The following is a 17057-nucleotide window of genomic DNA, read 5'->3' on the forward strand; positions in this document are numbered from 1 at the left end:
GGCTAAGAAGCAAATATATTTATTAAGTATAACAAAAGTTGGGTTCCTTGAACTTTCCATCATATTAAAAAACGGCTAGGTTATGTAAGATAATTGTAAGAAAAGAGCATTGTATTTCACATTTTATATTGTAAACATTTAAGCACGAATGAGAACCGTTTCGTTACGGGGATGCCAGATGTGCAAAAAAACAAACAAACAAACAAACAAACAAAAAATACCCACAAAATTTGAATCCCAAAATTGAAAATCAAATACCAAATATTGCTTATATATATATATATATATATATATATATATATATATATATATATATATATATATATATATATATATATATATATAGTTAATAAAGTCCAAAAATTGACTCCATAATAAAGTGACTCCTCTTTATAATAATTAGTGGACAAGGCAACACTTGGAGGCAACAAGACACAAAGGATGATTTAGTTAAAATTGACATAACAAATTTTTGGTTGCTAATATTACTTTGTTCAAAAATAATTAATACTAAAGGGGTTAAATTATTCAAATTCATGGTTCTTCTTCACAACAGTGAGTGAGTCTGTGGCCAGAATCAAGGCAAAACAAATGTATATGTATGGCTTCATTACTGTCTAAAACCTTTTTTCTGACATTTGACTAAATAATTTATGGACCCTTATGACAAAGTTAATCTAAAGAATTGTGACTGGTGAAATCATACAGGTAACAACATTTACCTTTACCAGTTAGTCAATTATGGTGTACTGTATGTTGTATATAAATGTAAGAACATTTATCCTCTCTCACACACTTTTATAGAGTCTGGATGAAAGTATCAGGAAGGCTGTTGTCTTCTTAGAAGGTCGACTTCCACACCTGACCAATCCTTACGCTGTTGCGATGACGTCCTACGCCCTGGCCAATGCTGACAAACTCAATAAAGACATCTTGATGAAACATTCCACCCAAGGAGAAGGTCAGTGACAAGTCATCAAAAAGTGTTGTGCTTTAATTCTAACCCAAACCCAAGCGTAAATAATGGAAGAATTATCAAAGTATTGTGGTGTAATGATAGCTGCCTATTGGTGTCAATAACAGTAATAGAACGAATAGAGAGGCAACAGCAACACACTCCTGTTTCTATTCCTGATTTGTGTTTGAATCAGCCGGCAGGTTTTGGAATGTCGCTGGACAGCATTATCACTCTCTAGAGGCGACGGCCTATGCTGTGCTGGCGCTTGTGAAGGCCAAAGACTTCGATAAAGCAGGAGAGGCAGTGCACTGGCTGGGCAGACAACAGTCTCATTATGGTGGTTCTGGCACCACACAGGTACACTAACATCTCATCATTTTACCGTGGTAAACAGGTGTAGATCTTGTCTTTGAAAGCTCTTCTGTGCTTTCTAGGCGACCATCATGGTGTTCCAGGCCGTGGCAGAGTATCGCACACAAGTGAAGGACCAACAAAACTTCAATCTGGACGTGGAGCTGGCAGTGGCAGGAAGACAACAATCTGTCAGATTTACTATTAATAGAGGAAATGCACATCTTACACGATCATACAAGGTGACGAATAACTCATCTACCTGCTTCAAATTGTGTGCTGCTCATGTCAGTTGGATTATTGTGTTGTATTTGGGGAGTTTTGTTATTCATCATCTATCATTTATTGTCTATGTTGATAGTTTTGTGTTTACTCTTACATCATGGATTTGATTATTCTGATGATATTCACTCAACAGGTGGAGATCAACGAGGACTTCAATGTGACGGCTAGAGGAACTGGATCAGCCACTCTCTCTGTGAGTGTTCATGAGTGTTTTTACGGTCAACAGCGAGATTAAAACAAGCATATATACATCTATTGTGCTGTTTTCAGGTTTTGACGCTGTACTACGCCAGACCTGTTGAGAAGAAGTCTGACTGTAGATTATTTGATCTGACTGTTAAGATGGAAAAAGACCCTGAAAGTAAGATTGACAAAGAGTTCATGCTAAAATGAAATCTGCAAAATACCCAAATGTGTGTTGTTGTTTTTGAATTTTAATTATCTTTTTTTCACTTTAGCAAAACAAGAAGGAGCCCTTGAAACTTACAGGCTCACTATGGATTTCTTGTATGTGAACTAATTTCCAGTAATACTATTTTACAGTGTCATTGTTACATGTGTTACATGAAGTTACTATATTAATAACTATAAATTATTCATAATTACATGCAACTAACCCTAAACCAAAAAAAAAAAAAAACCCTACACCTGACCCTATAGTAAGTTCATGTAGTTAATTAATATTACTCTGTACTTAAATTTATACGTACAGTGTAACAAAGACACCTTAAAATAAAGTGTAACCACATTTCCTAATATATTTATTTTTATGTCAAGAAACTATTTTTATTTGAAATTAATCAGCATGTGCTCATTTAGGCTGTTTTCACACTTGGTTTGTTTGATCCTGCGCCACATTTTCCCACAGTGCAGATGCAACTTGTTCTTCAAAGACAGATCATTCAGAGACAAGCAGCTCTGCGTTATACTACAATATAATAATTCTGACATCAAATGGACTCGGGTTCGCACCAAGAACTCTAGTGTGAAAACAGCCTTAAACGCAGAATCAGTAGATGAAGCAAACCTGAAGACCTACAAAACCTGTTAATAAAATCTGCTCTTGATCTGTCTATTTTTACAGCTACAAAAGAGATGAAACCGATGCCACCATGACTATTCTGGACATTGGCATACCGACGGGATTTAGGGTGGAAAGCGAAGATCTTGTAGAGGTATCATGATGATAAACTGATGAAGTGTTACCTCACATTTACAGTATTTAGCAATGAATAAATTATTCCATTCTAGAAACAAAAACTCACAAGCCTTGTGGAGCGTCTCAGTTCTAGTAGCATAAATGTAAATAGAAGAGGAATCTAATAAACATCTACAGACATTTTGATCATATCATGTATTGATTTTTACTTCTTGTTTTCTTGTCCTCAGTTGTCCACAGGGAAGGAGAGATACATTCAGAAATTTGAGCTGGACAAAGTGCTGTCAGAGCGAGGATCCCTCATCCTCTACTTAGATAAGGTATTTCAACAGACTGAGTTGACTGATCATTTCATCTCATTTTCTTTTGACCTGCTGAAAACCATGAGCTTTGCTTTATATATGCGGATCAGACAAGTCATTTGGTGATGTCACTTTGTAGGAGAGACTAAGTGTCAAGTTTGGTCCTAGAGAGCCACTGTAGCTCCAACCTTAATCAAACACACCTGAACAAGCTCTTCAGGATCTCTACAGGCAGGTGAAGGTTTTTTTCAGGGTTGAAGCTAAACTCTGCAGGACAGCGGCTCTCTAGGACTGAACTTGCCTACCCCGCTATAGACTAAACACGTAAATGAACGGCAAGAACGCATTAAAAGTCTTCTGTTTTCAGTTAAAATGGTGTCATTTAAGCGGCCCCTAAGTTAATAATTAACGATTTTTACAACGGAAGTGATTCAATCAAAAACTTACTTTAGCTCAATAATAACTTTTTCCTAGAGCTGCTGTAAAGCAAAAACAATGTCTGTCCATTAATTTTACTATTATTACTGTGAAGCTGCTTTGAAACAATCATTAAAAAGCACTATATAAATGAAGATGACTTGACTTGACTTGACTATAGTACATTTTTGTAAATGGAATGGACAAAAACGGGCACAATTGCATCATTTAGGTCTAATCGGGAGAATTTTTTTTTTTTTTTTTTTCAGGTACAAAACGTTTTTTTTGTACCTGCATCAGCAAATTTTAAGCAAACAAGTTTAAGTTTGCTTGTTGTTTATTTACTCATTTATTTAACATTTTATTAACACAGGAAATGGCATGCACAATTTGTGAATCAGTGTCCATCATTTTGTGAGCAACTGGAGATAAAAAAAAAAAATGCCACGTTGCAATACTGAAAATATTTCCATTTTAAACCATGAAGGCGAGCCAGTTGATATCACACAAACAATGTGCAAACTTTGCGTGAGAGTTATGCGGGTAAAGAAGTCTCAAACTCCAGTCAATTAGGCCTATTCACTAGATAAACTGAAAGTAAACTGACTGAGCTTTCGCTATATGATGCTGCATTAACGTTGCATATTCTCTTAGAGGTAATAAGAGATTATTCTAATTTATTTACTTAATATTTCTCTTAATATTGGCCCATAGTGAGAATAAATAATGTTTTTGTGAATTGAGAAGTATTTCGTGTTAAACAAGTTGTTCTTTAAATGAGGAGTAAGCTATCTAACTAATATTTTATTGTCCTCGCAGTGCGTCGGTTATGCGGTGATTCGCTGATATAGCGGGGCTGTGGGGCAAATTAATTGCAATATTGTTGTGTATTTACGTCATGCAAATTGACTTTTCTATTTTAAATGGGAAACCAGTACGGATACAGGTGGACACAGGAGCTGCGGTATCACTGGTGTCAGTGACAACATTGAAAGAAACGTTGCCGCATCTCACACCTCAGCCATCCAACATTACACTAAAGACCTACACAGGTGAGATAGTTCCTGTTAAAGGGGTAATTGAGGTGACAGTTGAACTAAATAGGCAGAAGAAGAAACTACTGCTGTATGTTATCGAAGGCAATCACCCAGCTTTGTTAGGAAGAACTTGGCTGGAAAGGATGAAGCTGGATTGGCAAGAGGTCCATCTGGTCAGCGAAAACACAAAACTCCAAGGGATTCTAAATAAGTATTCGGATGTGTTCAGTGATGAACTAGGAAGTATGAAGGACATTGCAGTAAAACTGATGGTGAAACCAGGCAGTCAAAGAAGTGTTTGAAAAACAGATCGGTGGCATATGCCATTAAACCCAAGGTTGAAGCTGAATTAGAGAGACTAGTAAAGGCTGGAGTTCTGCGACCAGTACGCACAAGTGAGTGGACAACACCAATTGTGCCGGTCTTAAAAAAAGATGGTTCCCTTCGTCTGTGTGGAGATTTTAAGGTCACCATAAATCCGGTTCTAACCCCAGAACAGTATCCCCTGCCTCTTATTGAGGATCTTTTTTCCAATCTCGCTGGGGGCCAACAGTTCAGTAAAATAGATTTGTGCCAGGCATACTTGCAAATGCACGTGGACCCAAATTCATAAGAACTTATGACCATCGTGACCCATAAAGGGATGTATCAATATCAGAGGCTTCCTTTTGGGATTACCTATGCACCGGCTCTGTTTCAAAGAGCAATGGATCAGATTCTCAGTGGGCTGACCGGGGTGCAGTGTTATCTTGATGATTTGCTGATCACCGGAAAGGATGAGCAAGAGCATTTGAGTAACCTTGAAGCCACCTTGCGGAGATTGCAGAATTTTGGACTGAGGGTCAGAAAGGACAAGTGTGAGTTTTTCTGCCCTTCAGTTGAATATTTGGGCCATGTGATTGATAGTTCTGGACTTCACAAGGCACCCTCAAAGGTGAAGGCGATAGTGGAAGCGCCAGCTCCGCAAAACATGAGTCAGCTTCGGTCTTTTTTGGGCCTGTTGACATATTATGCGAAATTTGTGCCAAATCTAGCTAACAGGCTGAAACCGTTGCATGACCTGCTGAACAAATCAAAAAAGTGGGAATGGACCAAACAATGTGAAGAATCCTTCAATGAAGTAAAAATAGCCTTAGCCCAGTCTGAAGCTCTCACTCATTTCAACCCCGCTCTGCCAGTGCAGTTGGCATGTGACGCATCGCCCTATGGCGTGGGGGCGGTGGTGTCACACATCATGCCATCGGGTGAGGAAAATCCCATCGCTTTTGCGTCACGAACTTTGAGTAAGGCAGAATGTAACTATGCCCAAATCGAGCGTGAGGCACTCGCTATTGTGTTTGGGGTGAAGAAATTTCATCAGTTCTTATTTGGAAGACGATTTACGCTTCTAACTGATCACAGACCTCTCACCTCCATTTTCGGCCCACATTCAGGTATTCCTTCACTTGCAGCTGCAAGAATGCAGCGGTGGGGCCTTCTTCTGTCTGCACATCAGTATGAGATAAAATACAGAAGATTGGAACATCATGCTAATGCTGATGGGCTCTCCCGACTTCCGTTGCCCACTTCACACCCAAAACCAGCAAAGGCAGAAATTTTCTACTTCAAAGAGGTGGACAATTCCCCTGTAACGGCAGCTCAGGTAAAAAGGCACACATGTACTGACCCAGTGATGTCCAAGGTTTTGGATCTTGTGCTCAGAGGGGAAGTAGGAGAAATGTCACCACTCCTAAGGCCTTATGTAACCAGGAAAAATGAGCTAACAGTAGAATCTGGATGTCTACTATGGGGCTCGAGGGTCATTATTCCTTTTGGGATTACCTCGTTTCAAAGAGCAATGGATCAGATTCTCAGTGGGCTGACCGGGGTGCAGTGTTATCTTGATGATTTGCTGATCACTGGAAAGGATGAGCAAGAGCATTTGAGTAACCTTGAAGCCACCTTGCGGAGATTGCAGAATTTTGGACTGAGGGTCAGAAAGGACAAGTGTGAGTTTTTCTGCCCTTCAGTTGAATATTTGGGACATGTGATTGATAGTTCTGGACTTCACAAGGCACCCTCAAAGGTGAAGGCAATAGTGGAAGCGCCAGCTCCGCAAAACGTGAGTCAGCTTCGGTCTTTTTTTTTTTTTTTTTCGGTCATTATTCCACCACCTTTGAGACAACAAATACTGGAGGAACTTCATTCGGGACACTGTGGAGTACTTAGGATGAAGGAAATCGCCCGTAGCTACCTTTGGTGGCCAGGTGTGGACTCGGAGATTGAGGATAAAGCAAAAACATGCAGTTCATGTCAAAAGCTGAGAAATACTCCTCAACCAGCCCCGTTACACCCCTGGCAATGGCCTGAGAAACCGTGGATGCGAGTCCATATTGATTTTGCAGGGCCATTGGAAGACCATATGTTTTTAGTTGTTCTTGATGCCCACAGCAAATGGCCAGAGGTTGAGGTAATGAAAGGCACATCATCATTGAAAACTGTGGAAGCCCTTCGTTCAATTCTTGGTCGTTTTGGCTTGCCACAGCAACTTGTCAGTGACAATGGGCCTCAGCTGATCTTGGAGGAGTTTGAAGCTTTCATGAAGGTCAACGGGATTCAGCACATTCGATCAGCACCTTATCATCCATCAACTAACGGTCTTGCTGAGTGGTTTGTCCAGACAATGAAGCAGGCTCTCAAGTCAACCCAGGGTAAAGGATCACTGAATCAGCGCCTCAACACTTTTCTACTTTCCTATAGAAACACCCCCCATGCCACCACTAAAGTATCTCCTGCCACCGCTATGTTCAAAAGACAACTTCGCACTCGTCTGGATTTGTTGAAACCCCTGAAAACAAAACAGACTGTTCAAGCACAACAAAAACTGGATGGAACAACGTCTAAAAACAAAACATCGTTGTTTCAGACCGGGAGACAAAGTGCTAGCTCGTAACTATGGGAAAGGTGTCAAATGGCTACCAGCAGTAGTGATCGCACAAACAGGGCCAGTGTCTTACACTGTTGAACTTGCTGATGATCATCTCATCTGAAAAAGGCATGTAGACCAGTTGCTAGCTGCAAATTCATGTGACAACTCAGGAGCACAGGTGACAAAAGATCCTCACCTGGATATTGCTCCAGAATACCATCATCTGTCTGAGAATTTGTCCACACCAACTCCTGAAAATGCACAGACGGAGATTCCGCCTAGTCAGGTGAAAGAGACTGTTCCAGGTAAAAGTCAGTCAGTGCCCTTGTCAAAGCAAATCCCGGCTAAAGAAACTATAACTGTGGATGTACCTACAGTTTGGCCATATTCTAAAAGAGAACGTCGACCTCCCAATAGACTGACACTCTAGATCAGGGGTTCTCAAACTTTTTTCCCAGTGGTCCGCACAATGGTCCAAGTGCAGGTCTCACGGTCCGCATATAATTTGCATATGACGTCACCAATGCAAACCAATCAGATTTAATGTTATGGTATTAGCAGATAATACTATTATTATACTAAGATGTTGCACACAATAAATAACAAATAAAAACTAACTTACTGACATTAGCTTTACAATAATAATCAGTAATGCTCAATGAACACACAAACTGTATATACAATCACTTTAAGTTGCTATTTAATTCTGTATAACTTTATGACTCTTTTCAACAGCATCGCAATAGTCACCAAACAATCACATAAACGCCTTAATAAGCAAATGTTACTCAGCTCTTTTTACAAACAACACTGAGCGCACTGTAGGCTAATTACAATCTCTGACGATATCAAGCATTCTGTCACGTCGCAATCCCTCGCGCAGCATCGAATCCGCGAGCGCGCGCAGAGTTGGGCTCATCCAGCCGCGGGTGCGCTGATGCGGTTATTTTACTGATTTAAAATACATCAAACAAACACATCAAATTCACAGTTCAGTCTTCTGAAATTGTAGGTTTTGCTTGTCAAGTACTTTACTACAGAGCAAACAGGAAGGCTGCCCATCTCGCTCATTAGGCCTAACAGCAAACTGATTCTTCCATTCTTCTTACCTTTGCTGCTGATGCTGCGACTCTTCTTGTGTCATGTCATTTTATCTTCCACATTTAGCTTTTCTCCTTTAATAACAAATTTGACCATTTTGAGGCTTAAATTTACAAAATTAGCCTAACTACTGTTTGAATTCTTCCAAAGCGCGCACTTGTGTTTGTTTCGTTAACTGAGTGATTGAGTCATTAGCCTACGTTGCCTGATGTCTGAAAATAATAAATGCTCACCAAAATTATTTTATATGACAAATAAAGCATTATAGCTCATTTATATTTATTTAATTCACTTTAATTTAAATTTTAAAACAAAAATAAATTGTATGCTATTTTTGTTTATTATTATTATTGTGGTCGGCATATCGCGGGCAGCATTTACATTTGTGACGGGCCGCAGGCTGAGAACCACTGCTCCACACCCATTCAAACGCTCGCTGCGTTGCGCGACTCATATCCAATTACATCAAAAGTATATGCTCACTGGATGTCATGGCAACCGAATCACGGAGGAAAACTTTAAATATCTCGCCTTCGCTTTAATTTCGGACCATCTCCAAAAAGACATAAAACACTAAACAAATGATTTTGACATGCGTTTTTCAAAGTAAGAAATCCAGATTTTTAATCCCTTACACACAGTTACTGCTGTTGAAATACGAAATGGAGGCGGGTCCGGATTGAATTCCCTCCGGGTCCGGATCCGGACCGGAGTCCGGACTTTGAGAAGTGCTGCTCTAGATAGTTACAAACCCACAACAATGGGGCAGAATAATCCCCAGGGTTATGTCTGGGAATAGAGGTAGTCTACCCTCTTTCCCTAGCTAGCAAAAAAATAAAAAAAAGTTATCTTTTGAATAATGTATGTTGATATGTACATCTGAAATTTAAGAGAAGTGTGTTTAAAAGAATGTTACAGTTGATTTAATCATTTTTTTCTTTATTACTTTGAATTTTAGTGGGGAGGAATATGTTATGTATTTATGTCATGCAAATTGACCTTTCCGTATACCTTCCCTGTGTTACGTGATACTATTGTGAATACTGAGTTACGTACTGTGTTATGCAGAAATTAAAAATGCACGCACCAGTTTATGCTCACTCCTGTCTCTCGTGTATTTCTGAGAAAATATACAGAAAATATACAACAAATATTGATTTAATAATAAAAGTAGCATGATAATAATAAAAATAATTTAATAACTCTGCATGCCCGTCTGCTATACGCCACTGTGAAGGGATAAACAGCATTCAGGCACGGCATCAAATCGATTAACTGTTTTATCCAAATCCACATGCATGGACCGTTCAGAGTTCAGTACTGCAATGTCCGAGTCTCTCCTGTCTCATGATGTTTCTCTCATGAAGCATCATGCTTAAGGAAAATATTTGTCAAGGTGGATAAAAAAAAAAAACTACTTTCAAGATGTATTATATTAATTTTTGCTTCTCAAATAAACTTAGAATAATTAAATCAAGTTTAGGTATTTTTTACAGGTAAAAATTAAGAAATTATTTTTGTACAGTAGGCCAATATTTTCTTTTTGTATTAGTTCTTTTGGCCAAGAAGCAGGTTACTTAAAGGCACAGTAAGTTTTTTTAATCCATATTATTTGTTGCTTGTGCAAATGTTAACACAGGCCGTTTCCAGTGTACAATACGATATGCAATCATAAATTTGCCTTGGTTTCTGTATTTTTAGGTTTCACATAGAGAATCAGAAAGAATTGTCTTCAGAATGCACAAGTTGTTTAATGTGGGTCTGCTTCAACCTGCTGCAGTCACAATATATGAATATTACTCACCCAGTAAGCTATTGCTGCACGTGCACAAACACATACAAACACTTCTGTTTCATTAAACTAGAGCTCTCAAATTAACATGGTCATTTAGTGTTTTTAATGATGGCAGACACTAATTATTAATTATGACAGTGATTATCTGTTAATGATATTGCAGCCATCTTTTGTTAAACGTGTGTGTGTTTCTGAAGCTCGCTGTACAAAGTTCTTCCACCCTGAAAGGAGAGATGGCGCTCTATACAGACTGTGTGAGGGAGATTTGTGCCTCTGTGCAGAAGGTATGGTGTTATTACCTGTACGTTTATTCCTCCCACAGATATCTTTTTCCAAAGCAGCTTATAAATGAGAAACATCACAAGCAGTTGACCAAAAGAGCCAAAAGGTTTTTAATGAAACAGTTTAAATTGTCTTTTACTTCATTCTCTGATCAAATGCACATCTGGAGAATTTTTATGATTGTTTTATGAAAACTTGTTGTTGGGTCTGTTATGAATGTGTGTGTCTCAACACAGAAAACTGCAGTATCCAGAAGAAGCATCAGGTCATAGACGAGGAGCGTTTGAATAGAGCCTGTGAACCTGACATAGATTATGGTAAACACATGTTCTCTATCCTCATCCATTTAGATCCAGTCTCACAGCTGATGCTGATAACAATATAACATGTATCTTTGACAGTTTTTAAAGTCACAGTATTGGATATGGATGTGGTACAGGACTCTGCTATCTACGACATGAAGGTGGAGCAGGTGCTGAAAGAAGGTACGGTTCATTATTCCCTTGTGTCCATCAAAGTATATTGAAATACACTCATAAACTGTGGCTGACGTTTGGATGTATTAGAATAATTGATTCCTGTTCTGTCCTGTAGGCACTGATGATAAGAAAGTTGAGGGTAAAGTCAGACCATTTGTGGCTCGTACCAGTTGCAGAGAGCGTTTGGGATTGGAACAAGGCAAGTCGTACCTCATCATGGGCAAATCCTCTGACCTGTCACGGCTAGGAGGAAGGTAAGTGTTTGATTCTGCTTTGCACAGAAGGACACACTACCCAGTAAATTTAGGATGCAACACGTAACATCATACAGACGAGTGTGTGATATTATCTAGAGCTCTGTCACTCATTTCTCTCACTATACGAGGAAAGACTGATTTTCATTCACACAGAATTTCTGTACGAGTCATTTGTGCATGTTAGTGTCACATTTATGTATTTAATGCATTTAATTTTATGTATTTTTGAAAGTGTTTTCTGTTGTTTTAGTCTGCAGTACATCTTTGGAGAGCAGACCTGGGTTGAATACTGGCCAACAACAGAGGAAAGCCAAACTCCACAATACAGAGATCAGTACATCGGCATCTCTGCTCTCCAGAATAGGCCCTCGAAAGAAATCTGCGCTACATAATTAATTGATTGTGCTCAAAAGTTTACACACACCTTAAATAATTTGCAAAAATGTTAATAACTTTACCAAAATAAGAGGAATCATAAACAAATTGCATGTTATTTTTTTTAGTACTGTCCTGAATAATCTATTTCAGTAAGTTGTTACTCAGTTGTTTTCTCTTTTGAACATTAAAATGTCAACATATACATCACTCATGTGAGATCTGGTTTTTTTTAAACCACATTCAACACCATAAAAATGAAATAACTTTTACATTTCAGAAAGAAATGTGGAAAATGAAAAACATGTTAAAAAACAAATACATGAAATCAAAATTGACTCTTTTTTGAGTGACTATTGCAGTATTTATTATAAATGGTTTATTTGTGCACATCATTATTGTTATTAAATTCATGTGCCTCATAAATAACTTCCCTCCCTCTTGCAGCGACATCTCTTTCTCTGATGAGGTGTTTACTGGCAAAACCTGTCGCTCACATAAGATCGACCAATAGAAAACCACAACAATCCATGTCCCGCCCTACATTTTTTCAAGACATTTTACTATGGATATACATCACAACAGGGAGTGAAGAGTATTAACCAGCTAAGAACAGCTGTCCTGTTAAAACAAGATGTATAAAAAACGAAATACCTTTCATTAATATTGATAAGTTCAAACACATTTATATAAACACTTTGTTCTTCACTAAAGTATTCCAAATAAATAATTTTTAAATGTTAATCATGTTGTATAATACATTTTTAAAACTGGAATGGACAAAAAAGGGCACAGTTGCATTATTTAGGTCTAATCGTCTCACTTCACAAAAATTGGACTATTACGATTTCAGCAGAGTTGACAAATAGTGCATGTAAACACAGTGACATGGTTCACAATGACTAACTTGACAACAAATTTCCATCAGCTCAGTAAATATTTTAATCATTATATTACACCAAATTCATGTTAATGTTTATTTTAGAAATGACTTGGCTTCATGTTGGGTGATGTTCTCCACAGCTGACTGCTCCATCATCTCCAGACATCCTTTTACTTTTACAGAGTGATTAAACACTTAAGTCAAAAAAAAAAAAAAAAAAAAAAAAATATTAACTATATAAATATATTTAATAATGTTTAAGAATGTTTCAATTTACTTATTTTTAAGTGAATATAATTAAGCCTTATGTTTAAGGAAAATTTACCTCAATATACCTGTACAAATATACCACCATCTATGGGTGTTTGTTGAAAGTTATAACATAGTTTAAAAAAAAAAAAAAATACTGTTCGTGTTTTTTGTTTGTTCCCCAAAAATCATATATATTGTCCCTTTAAAGTAACTCCTGAAAGACCACTTAGTCACAACGTAAGCACATTTTGCTTTTGTTTTATTAATAAACATGGATTAAATTTTCACAATTTGAAGATAAATTAAGGTCCAAATTGTTGGAAGCAACATGTAGGCTAATTAAAAGATAAAGAGCTACTCACCTGTCTGAAAAACACTGTGCACACACCTCCACAATATCACAACATCCAGAAAAACTGTCACTACATATTTCACACATCTCACACACGTCCAGCACGTTGCGTTGGTGACCTTGATGACAGAGGCATGTGCATTCATTATTACAATTGTCCTTGCAGTTCTCACATCCTTCTTTGCTGTAATCACAACCCATAACTTGTCTCGTAAGATTAAATGATCAGTTGATGTGGAAATGTTCTCGAATCTTTGTGTATTCAGATTTGAATGTAGGAGCATGAGCACGTGAGGCAGCACAGTCCAGCCAATCGACTGGTCTCATGCAATGAACTTTTGCATAAAATGTGTGTCCACCCAAACTGTATGCAAAAGCAGCAACTTAAAGGGATACTCCACCGTTTTTTCATAGTAAACTATGTTATTCCCTTAACTAAGACAAGTTGATACATACCTATCTCGCCTCAGTGTGTGCACTAAATCGCTCTGTCTCGTGGCGAAACTTTGTTAGCACTTAGCTTAGCCCAGTTCATTCAATAGGGGCCAAGCAGAGAAGCTACCAAACACCTCCACGTTTTCCCTATTTAAATACAGTTAAAAGTCCTCGTGAAAAGTCCTCTCACCGGCCCCCGCTCCCTCTCCTCCTCCCTCTCATTTCCGTCAATAGAACCAACGTGACCTGCACCAGTAGTAATAGTTTGAGCAGAGTTGACAAAGTATCAGGTTGTAGGAAGATAGTTTGTGGACAATCATGGTTATAACGTGCATCGTAAAGGGTTGTGATAACAAGGAGAAGGTATATAGTGCCGTCATGTTTCACAGAATTCCAACTCACCACATACAGCGGAGAGCTTGGTTAGCTGCTTTGAACAAGAATCCAAAAACACCGTTGATGACTCTGAAGAAGTGGCGTGTTTGCTCCGAGCATTTCACACCAGAGGACTAACATTATACCTGTTTGCCTGTGTTCTTTCGCCGGCTCCGGTCTGTTCTGGTTCGTATCTTTTTTCCCTCTCACGGTCCATAAGAGCTAATTCCTCCTCCGTGTACTCGGGTTCAAACAGATATGGCTCTGGGTCTGCTACAAACAAGTCATAATCATCTACAAAGTGCGCCATTGCAAATGATCTCTTGCAGTTTGCTAATAGCACAGGTGGTAAAAGTCACGTTGGTTCTATTGACGGAAATGAGAGGGAGGAGGAGAGGGAGCGGGGGCCGGTGAGAGGACTTTTCACGAGTGAAGATATTACTGCGCCAAGTCAAAGTGCTCCTGAGCACTTGCTATGGTATTCCGCCATACAATATAGTTATCAATTTTACACGCTTAGAAAAGCGCAACGTTTTGTTTTGTGTCACCGTCCTAGGTCGACTTACACTACTCGAGTAACTGTATTTAAATAGGGAAAACGTGGAGGTGTTTGGTAGCTTCTCTGCTTGGCCCCTATTGAATGAACTGGGCTAAGCTAAGTGCTAATAAAGTTTCGCCGCAAGACAGAGCGATTTAGTGCACGCACTGAGACGAGAGAGGTATGTATCAACTTGTCTTAGTTAAGGGAATAACATATAATAATATAATATAATAACAAGTTTAATATGAAAAAACGGTGGAGTATCCCTTTAAATATATTGAAAAACAATACATTGCATTAATATATTACAATATACTGAATAATACATTATTCAATATAATTTTGAATAATTTCATATATTGAAAAAAGGGACAATAAATTTACTATCTTTCTTTCTTTCTTTCTTTCTAAAGCACTTTCACACAACTACTAGTTGATCCAAAGTGCTGTACAATACAAGTAAAATAAAATGAATAAGAAACAACAAAACATTGAAACATCACATAACAATACATCATAATACGATTAAACATGGCTAGATAAAAGCTATTGACAAAATGATTTTTAAGCTGGAATTTAAATACAGACAGAGATGGTGCAGCTCTAATAGAAGCTGGTAAATTGTTCCATAGATTAGGACCAGCAAAAGCGAAGGCTCGATCACCTCTGCAATGGAGCCTAGATCTAGGAACAGTGAGGAGACCAAGATTACTGGATCTTAGGGACCTATTTGGTTTATAGATAGAGATTGCATCGGAGAGATAAGGTGGGGCTTGATTATGCAAGGATTTGTAAACAAAAGTTAAAATTTTAAAACTAATTCTAAATTTTACTGGTAACCAATTTAGTGTAATAAGAATGTGTGAGATGTGGTCGAACCTTCGTCTGCCTGAAATCAGTCTCGCAGCAGCATTTTGGACCATCTGTAAGCGCACTATAGAAGACTGACTTATACCATAGTCAAGTGAGTTACAGTAATCTAGACGAGATAGAACAAACAAGTGAATAATCTGTTCAAACTGTTTAACAAAGTGTACAGATTTGATTTTTGATAAAAGTGGAAGAAACATGATTTGACCACTGCACTAATTTGTTTCTCAAAACCCAAGTTGCAATCAAAAAGGACACCAAGATTTTTGGCACAAGGTGTAAAGTAGGAAGAGAGATGACCGAAGTGAGGGGCAAAGTCTTCATATGACTTGGAGCCAAACAGCATGATTTCAGTTTTGCCCGTGATTCTGAGAGAATCACGGGCAAAGAGATTCTGCTTCAACCATGTTTGTAATATCGATTCACTTTCTGAGTTGATTCGCTTTCTGAATAAACATACTATGTTACTCTAAAGTGTATTCACATGAGTTACTTTCACTCATTAACTCTTATTTCTGATACACAAAGTATTTGAGTTGAGTTTACGAGGAAAATTGTGTTGGTTACTTAAGGGTGTTGAAAACAAAACTAATTTGTTTGACCAATTCAACTTGACGAGTTCAAAATACTCAAATTTCTGATTCAAATGGTTGCCTCAATTATTTTTGAGTTAAATCAAGGCAATATTTTTACAGATTTCCTTAAGTATATCAAGTATGTTTTACTTAAAGTTGTTAATACAAAGACATACAATAGAGTGTTGGGACAACATAGAACATTTCATTTTAAGTCAGCAGTATGGTGATCAGTGTTTGTTTTAGTTGGTCTCTTGACCCTTGACTTTTAATGTTAGCTTTAAGTAGAATAGTATACAATAACAGGTCTGTCTCAATAGATTATATGGGTTGACGAAGCAGAATGACCTGCGTCCTATGAGCTCCTCAAATACTGTGATTAATGCAGGATCTTTCCGTTTAATTCACCTCACTCTTTTACTCTTACATCTTTTTTGGGATTGTGCCATCATTAATCATTAAATCTTTATTAAGAAGTCAGTCAAGTCTTTTTAAAATGCATAAGGTCAGGTTGAGAGTTAATAAACGAACAAAGATGTCAATCGATTCGCTTTCTGAAGATCACTGGTCGACCAAACCAAAACCAATCGCATAGGCAGAAACACATTGCCTCCACTGTCTCTCTGCAGGGTCTTTCTTTTCACTTTGGTTTTAGTTTAAATTAGTTTAAATTAAAGGGTTGGTAACACTTTATAATAACGTTCAGTTATAAGTCATTTGTGACTTATTAGTTAATGATTAACAAATAATTTACAAAACATGAATATACATTTATAAATGATTTATAAGTTATATACTAATACTTTATTAATGTTTTATTCATTCAGTTATAAGTCATTTATAAATTATTTGTTAACTATGAACAAATCATTTACAAAACATGGCTATACATTCATAAATGATTAATAAGTTATATGTTAACATTTTATGAATGTTTAATTAATTCAGTTATGAGACATTTATAAGTTATTAGTTAATGATGAACAAATCATTTACAAAACATTATAATATACGTTCATAAATCATTAATACATGTTATGCTAACAATTTACAAATCTTGTTAAATAA

General features: G+C 37.5%; 1 protein-coding gene across 2 annotated transcripts in view; it reads left to right on the top strand.

Moving 5' to 3' along the window:
* LOC137031495 (complement C3-like) overlaps window positions 1–11906 on the top strand; it is a 65364-nt gene extending 53458 nt beyond the window's left edge. For both annotated transcript variants that reach the window (XM_067402482.1, XM_067402483.1), the window contains 14 exons: window positions 805–961; window positions 1152–1315; window positions 1393–1551; window positions 1728–1787; window positions 1865–1955; window positions 2053–2101; window positions 2679–2769; window positions 2984–3073; window positions 10220–10325; window positions 10511–10597; window positions 10832–10912; window positions 10997–11080; window positions 11190–11328; window positions 11582–11906. In XM_067402482.1, coding sequence (XP_067258583.1) covers window positions 805–961; window positions 1152–1315; window positions 1393–1551; window positions 1728–1787; window positions 1865–1955; window positions 2053–2101; window positions 2679–2769; window positions 2984–3073; window positions 10220–10325; window positions 10511–10597; window positions 10832–10912; window positions 10997–11080; window positions 11190–11328; window positions 11582–11723 — 1500 coding nt within the window. In that variant the 3' untranslated portion in view covers window positions 11724–11906. The remainder of the gene's footprint in view (window positions 1–804; window positions 962–1151; window positions 1316–1392; window positions 1552–1727; window positions 1788–1864; window positions 1956–2052; window positions 2102–2678; window positions 2770–2983; window positions 3074–10219; window positions 10326–10510; window positions 10598–10831; window positions 10913–10996; window positions 11081–11189; window positions 11329–11581) is intronic.
* The last annotated feature ends 5151 nt before the right edge of the window (window positions 11907–17057 follow it).

Source organism: Chanodichthys erythropterus, chromosome 12 (assembly GCF_024489055.1).
Source record: "Chanodichthys erythropterus isolate Z2021 chromosome 12, ASM2448905v1, whole genome shotgun sequence".
NCBI classification, from domain to species: Eukaryota; Metazoa; Chordata; class Actinopteri; order Cypriniformes; family Xenocyprididae; genus Chanodichthys; species Chanodichthys erythropterus.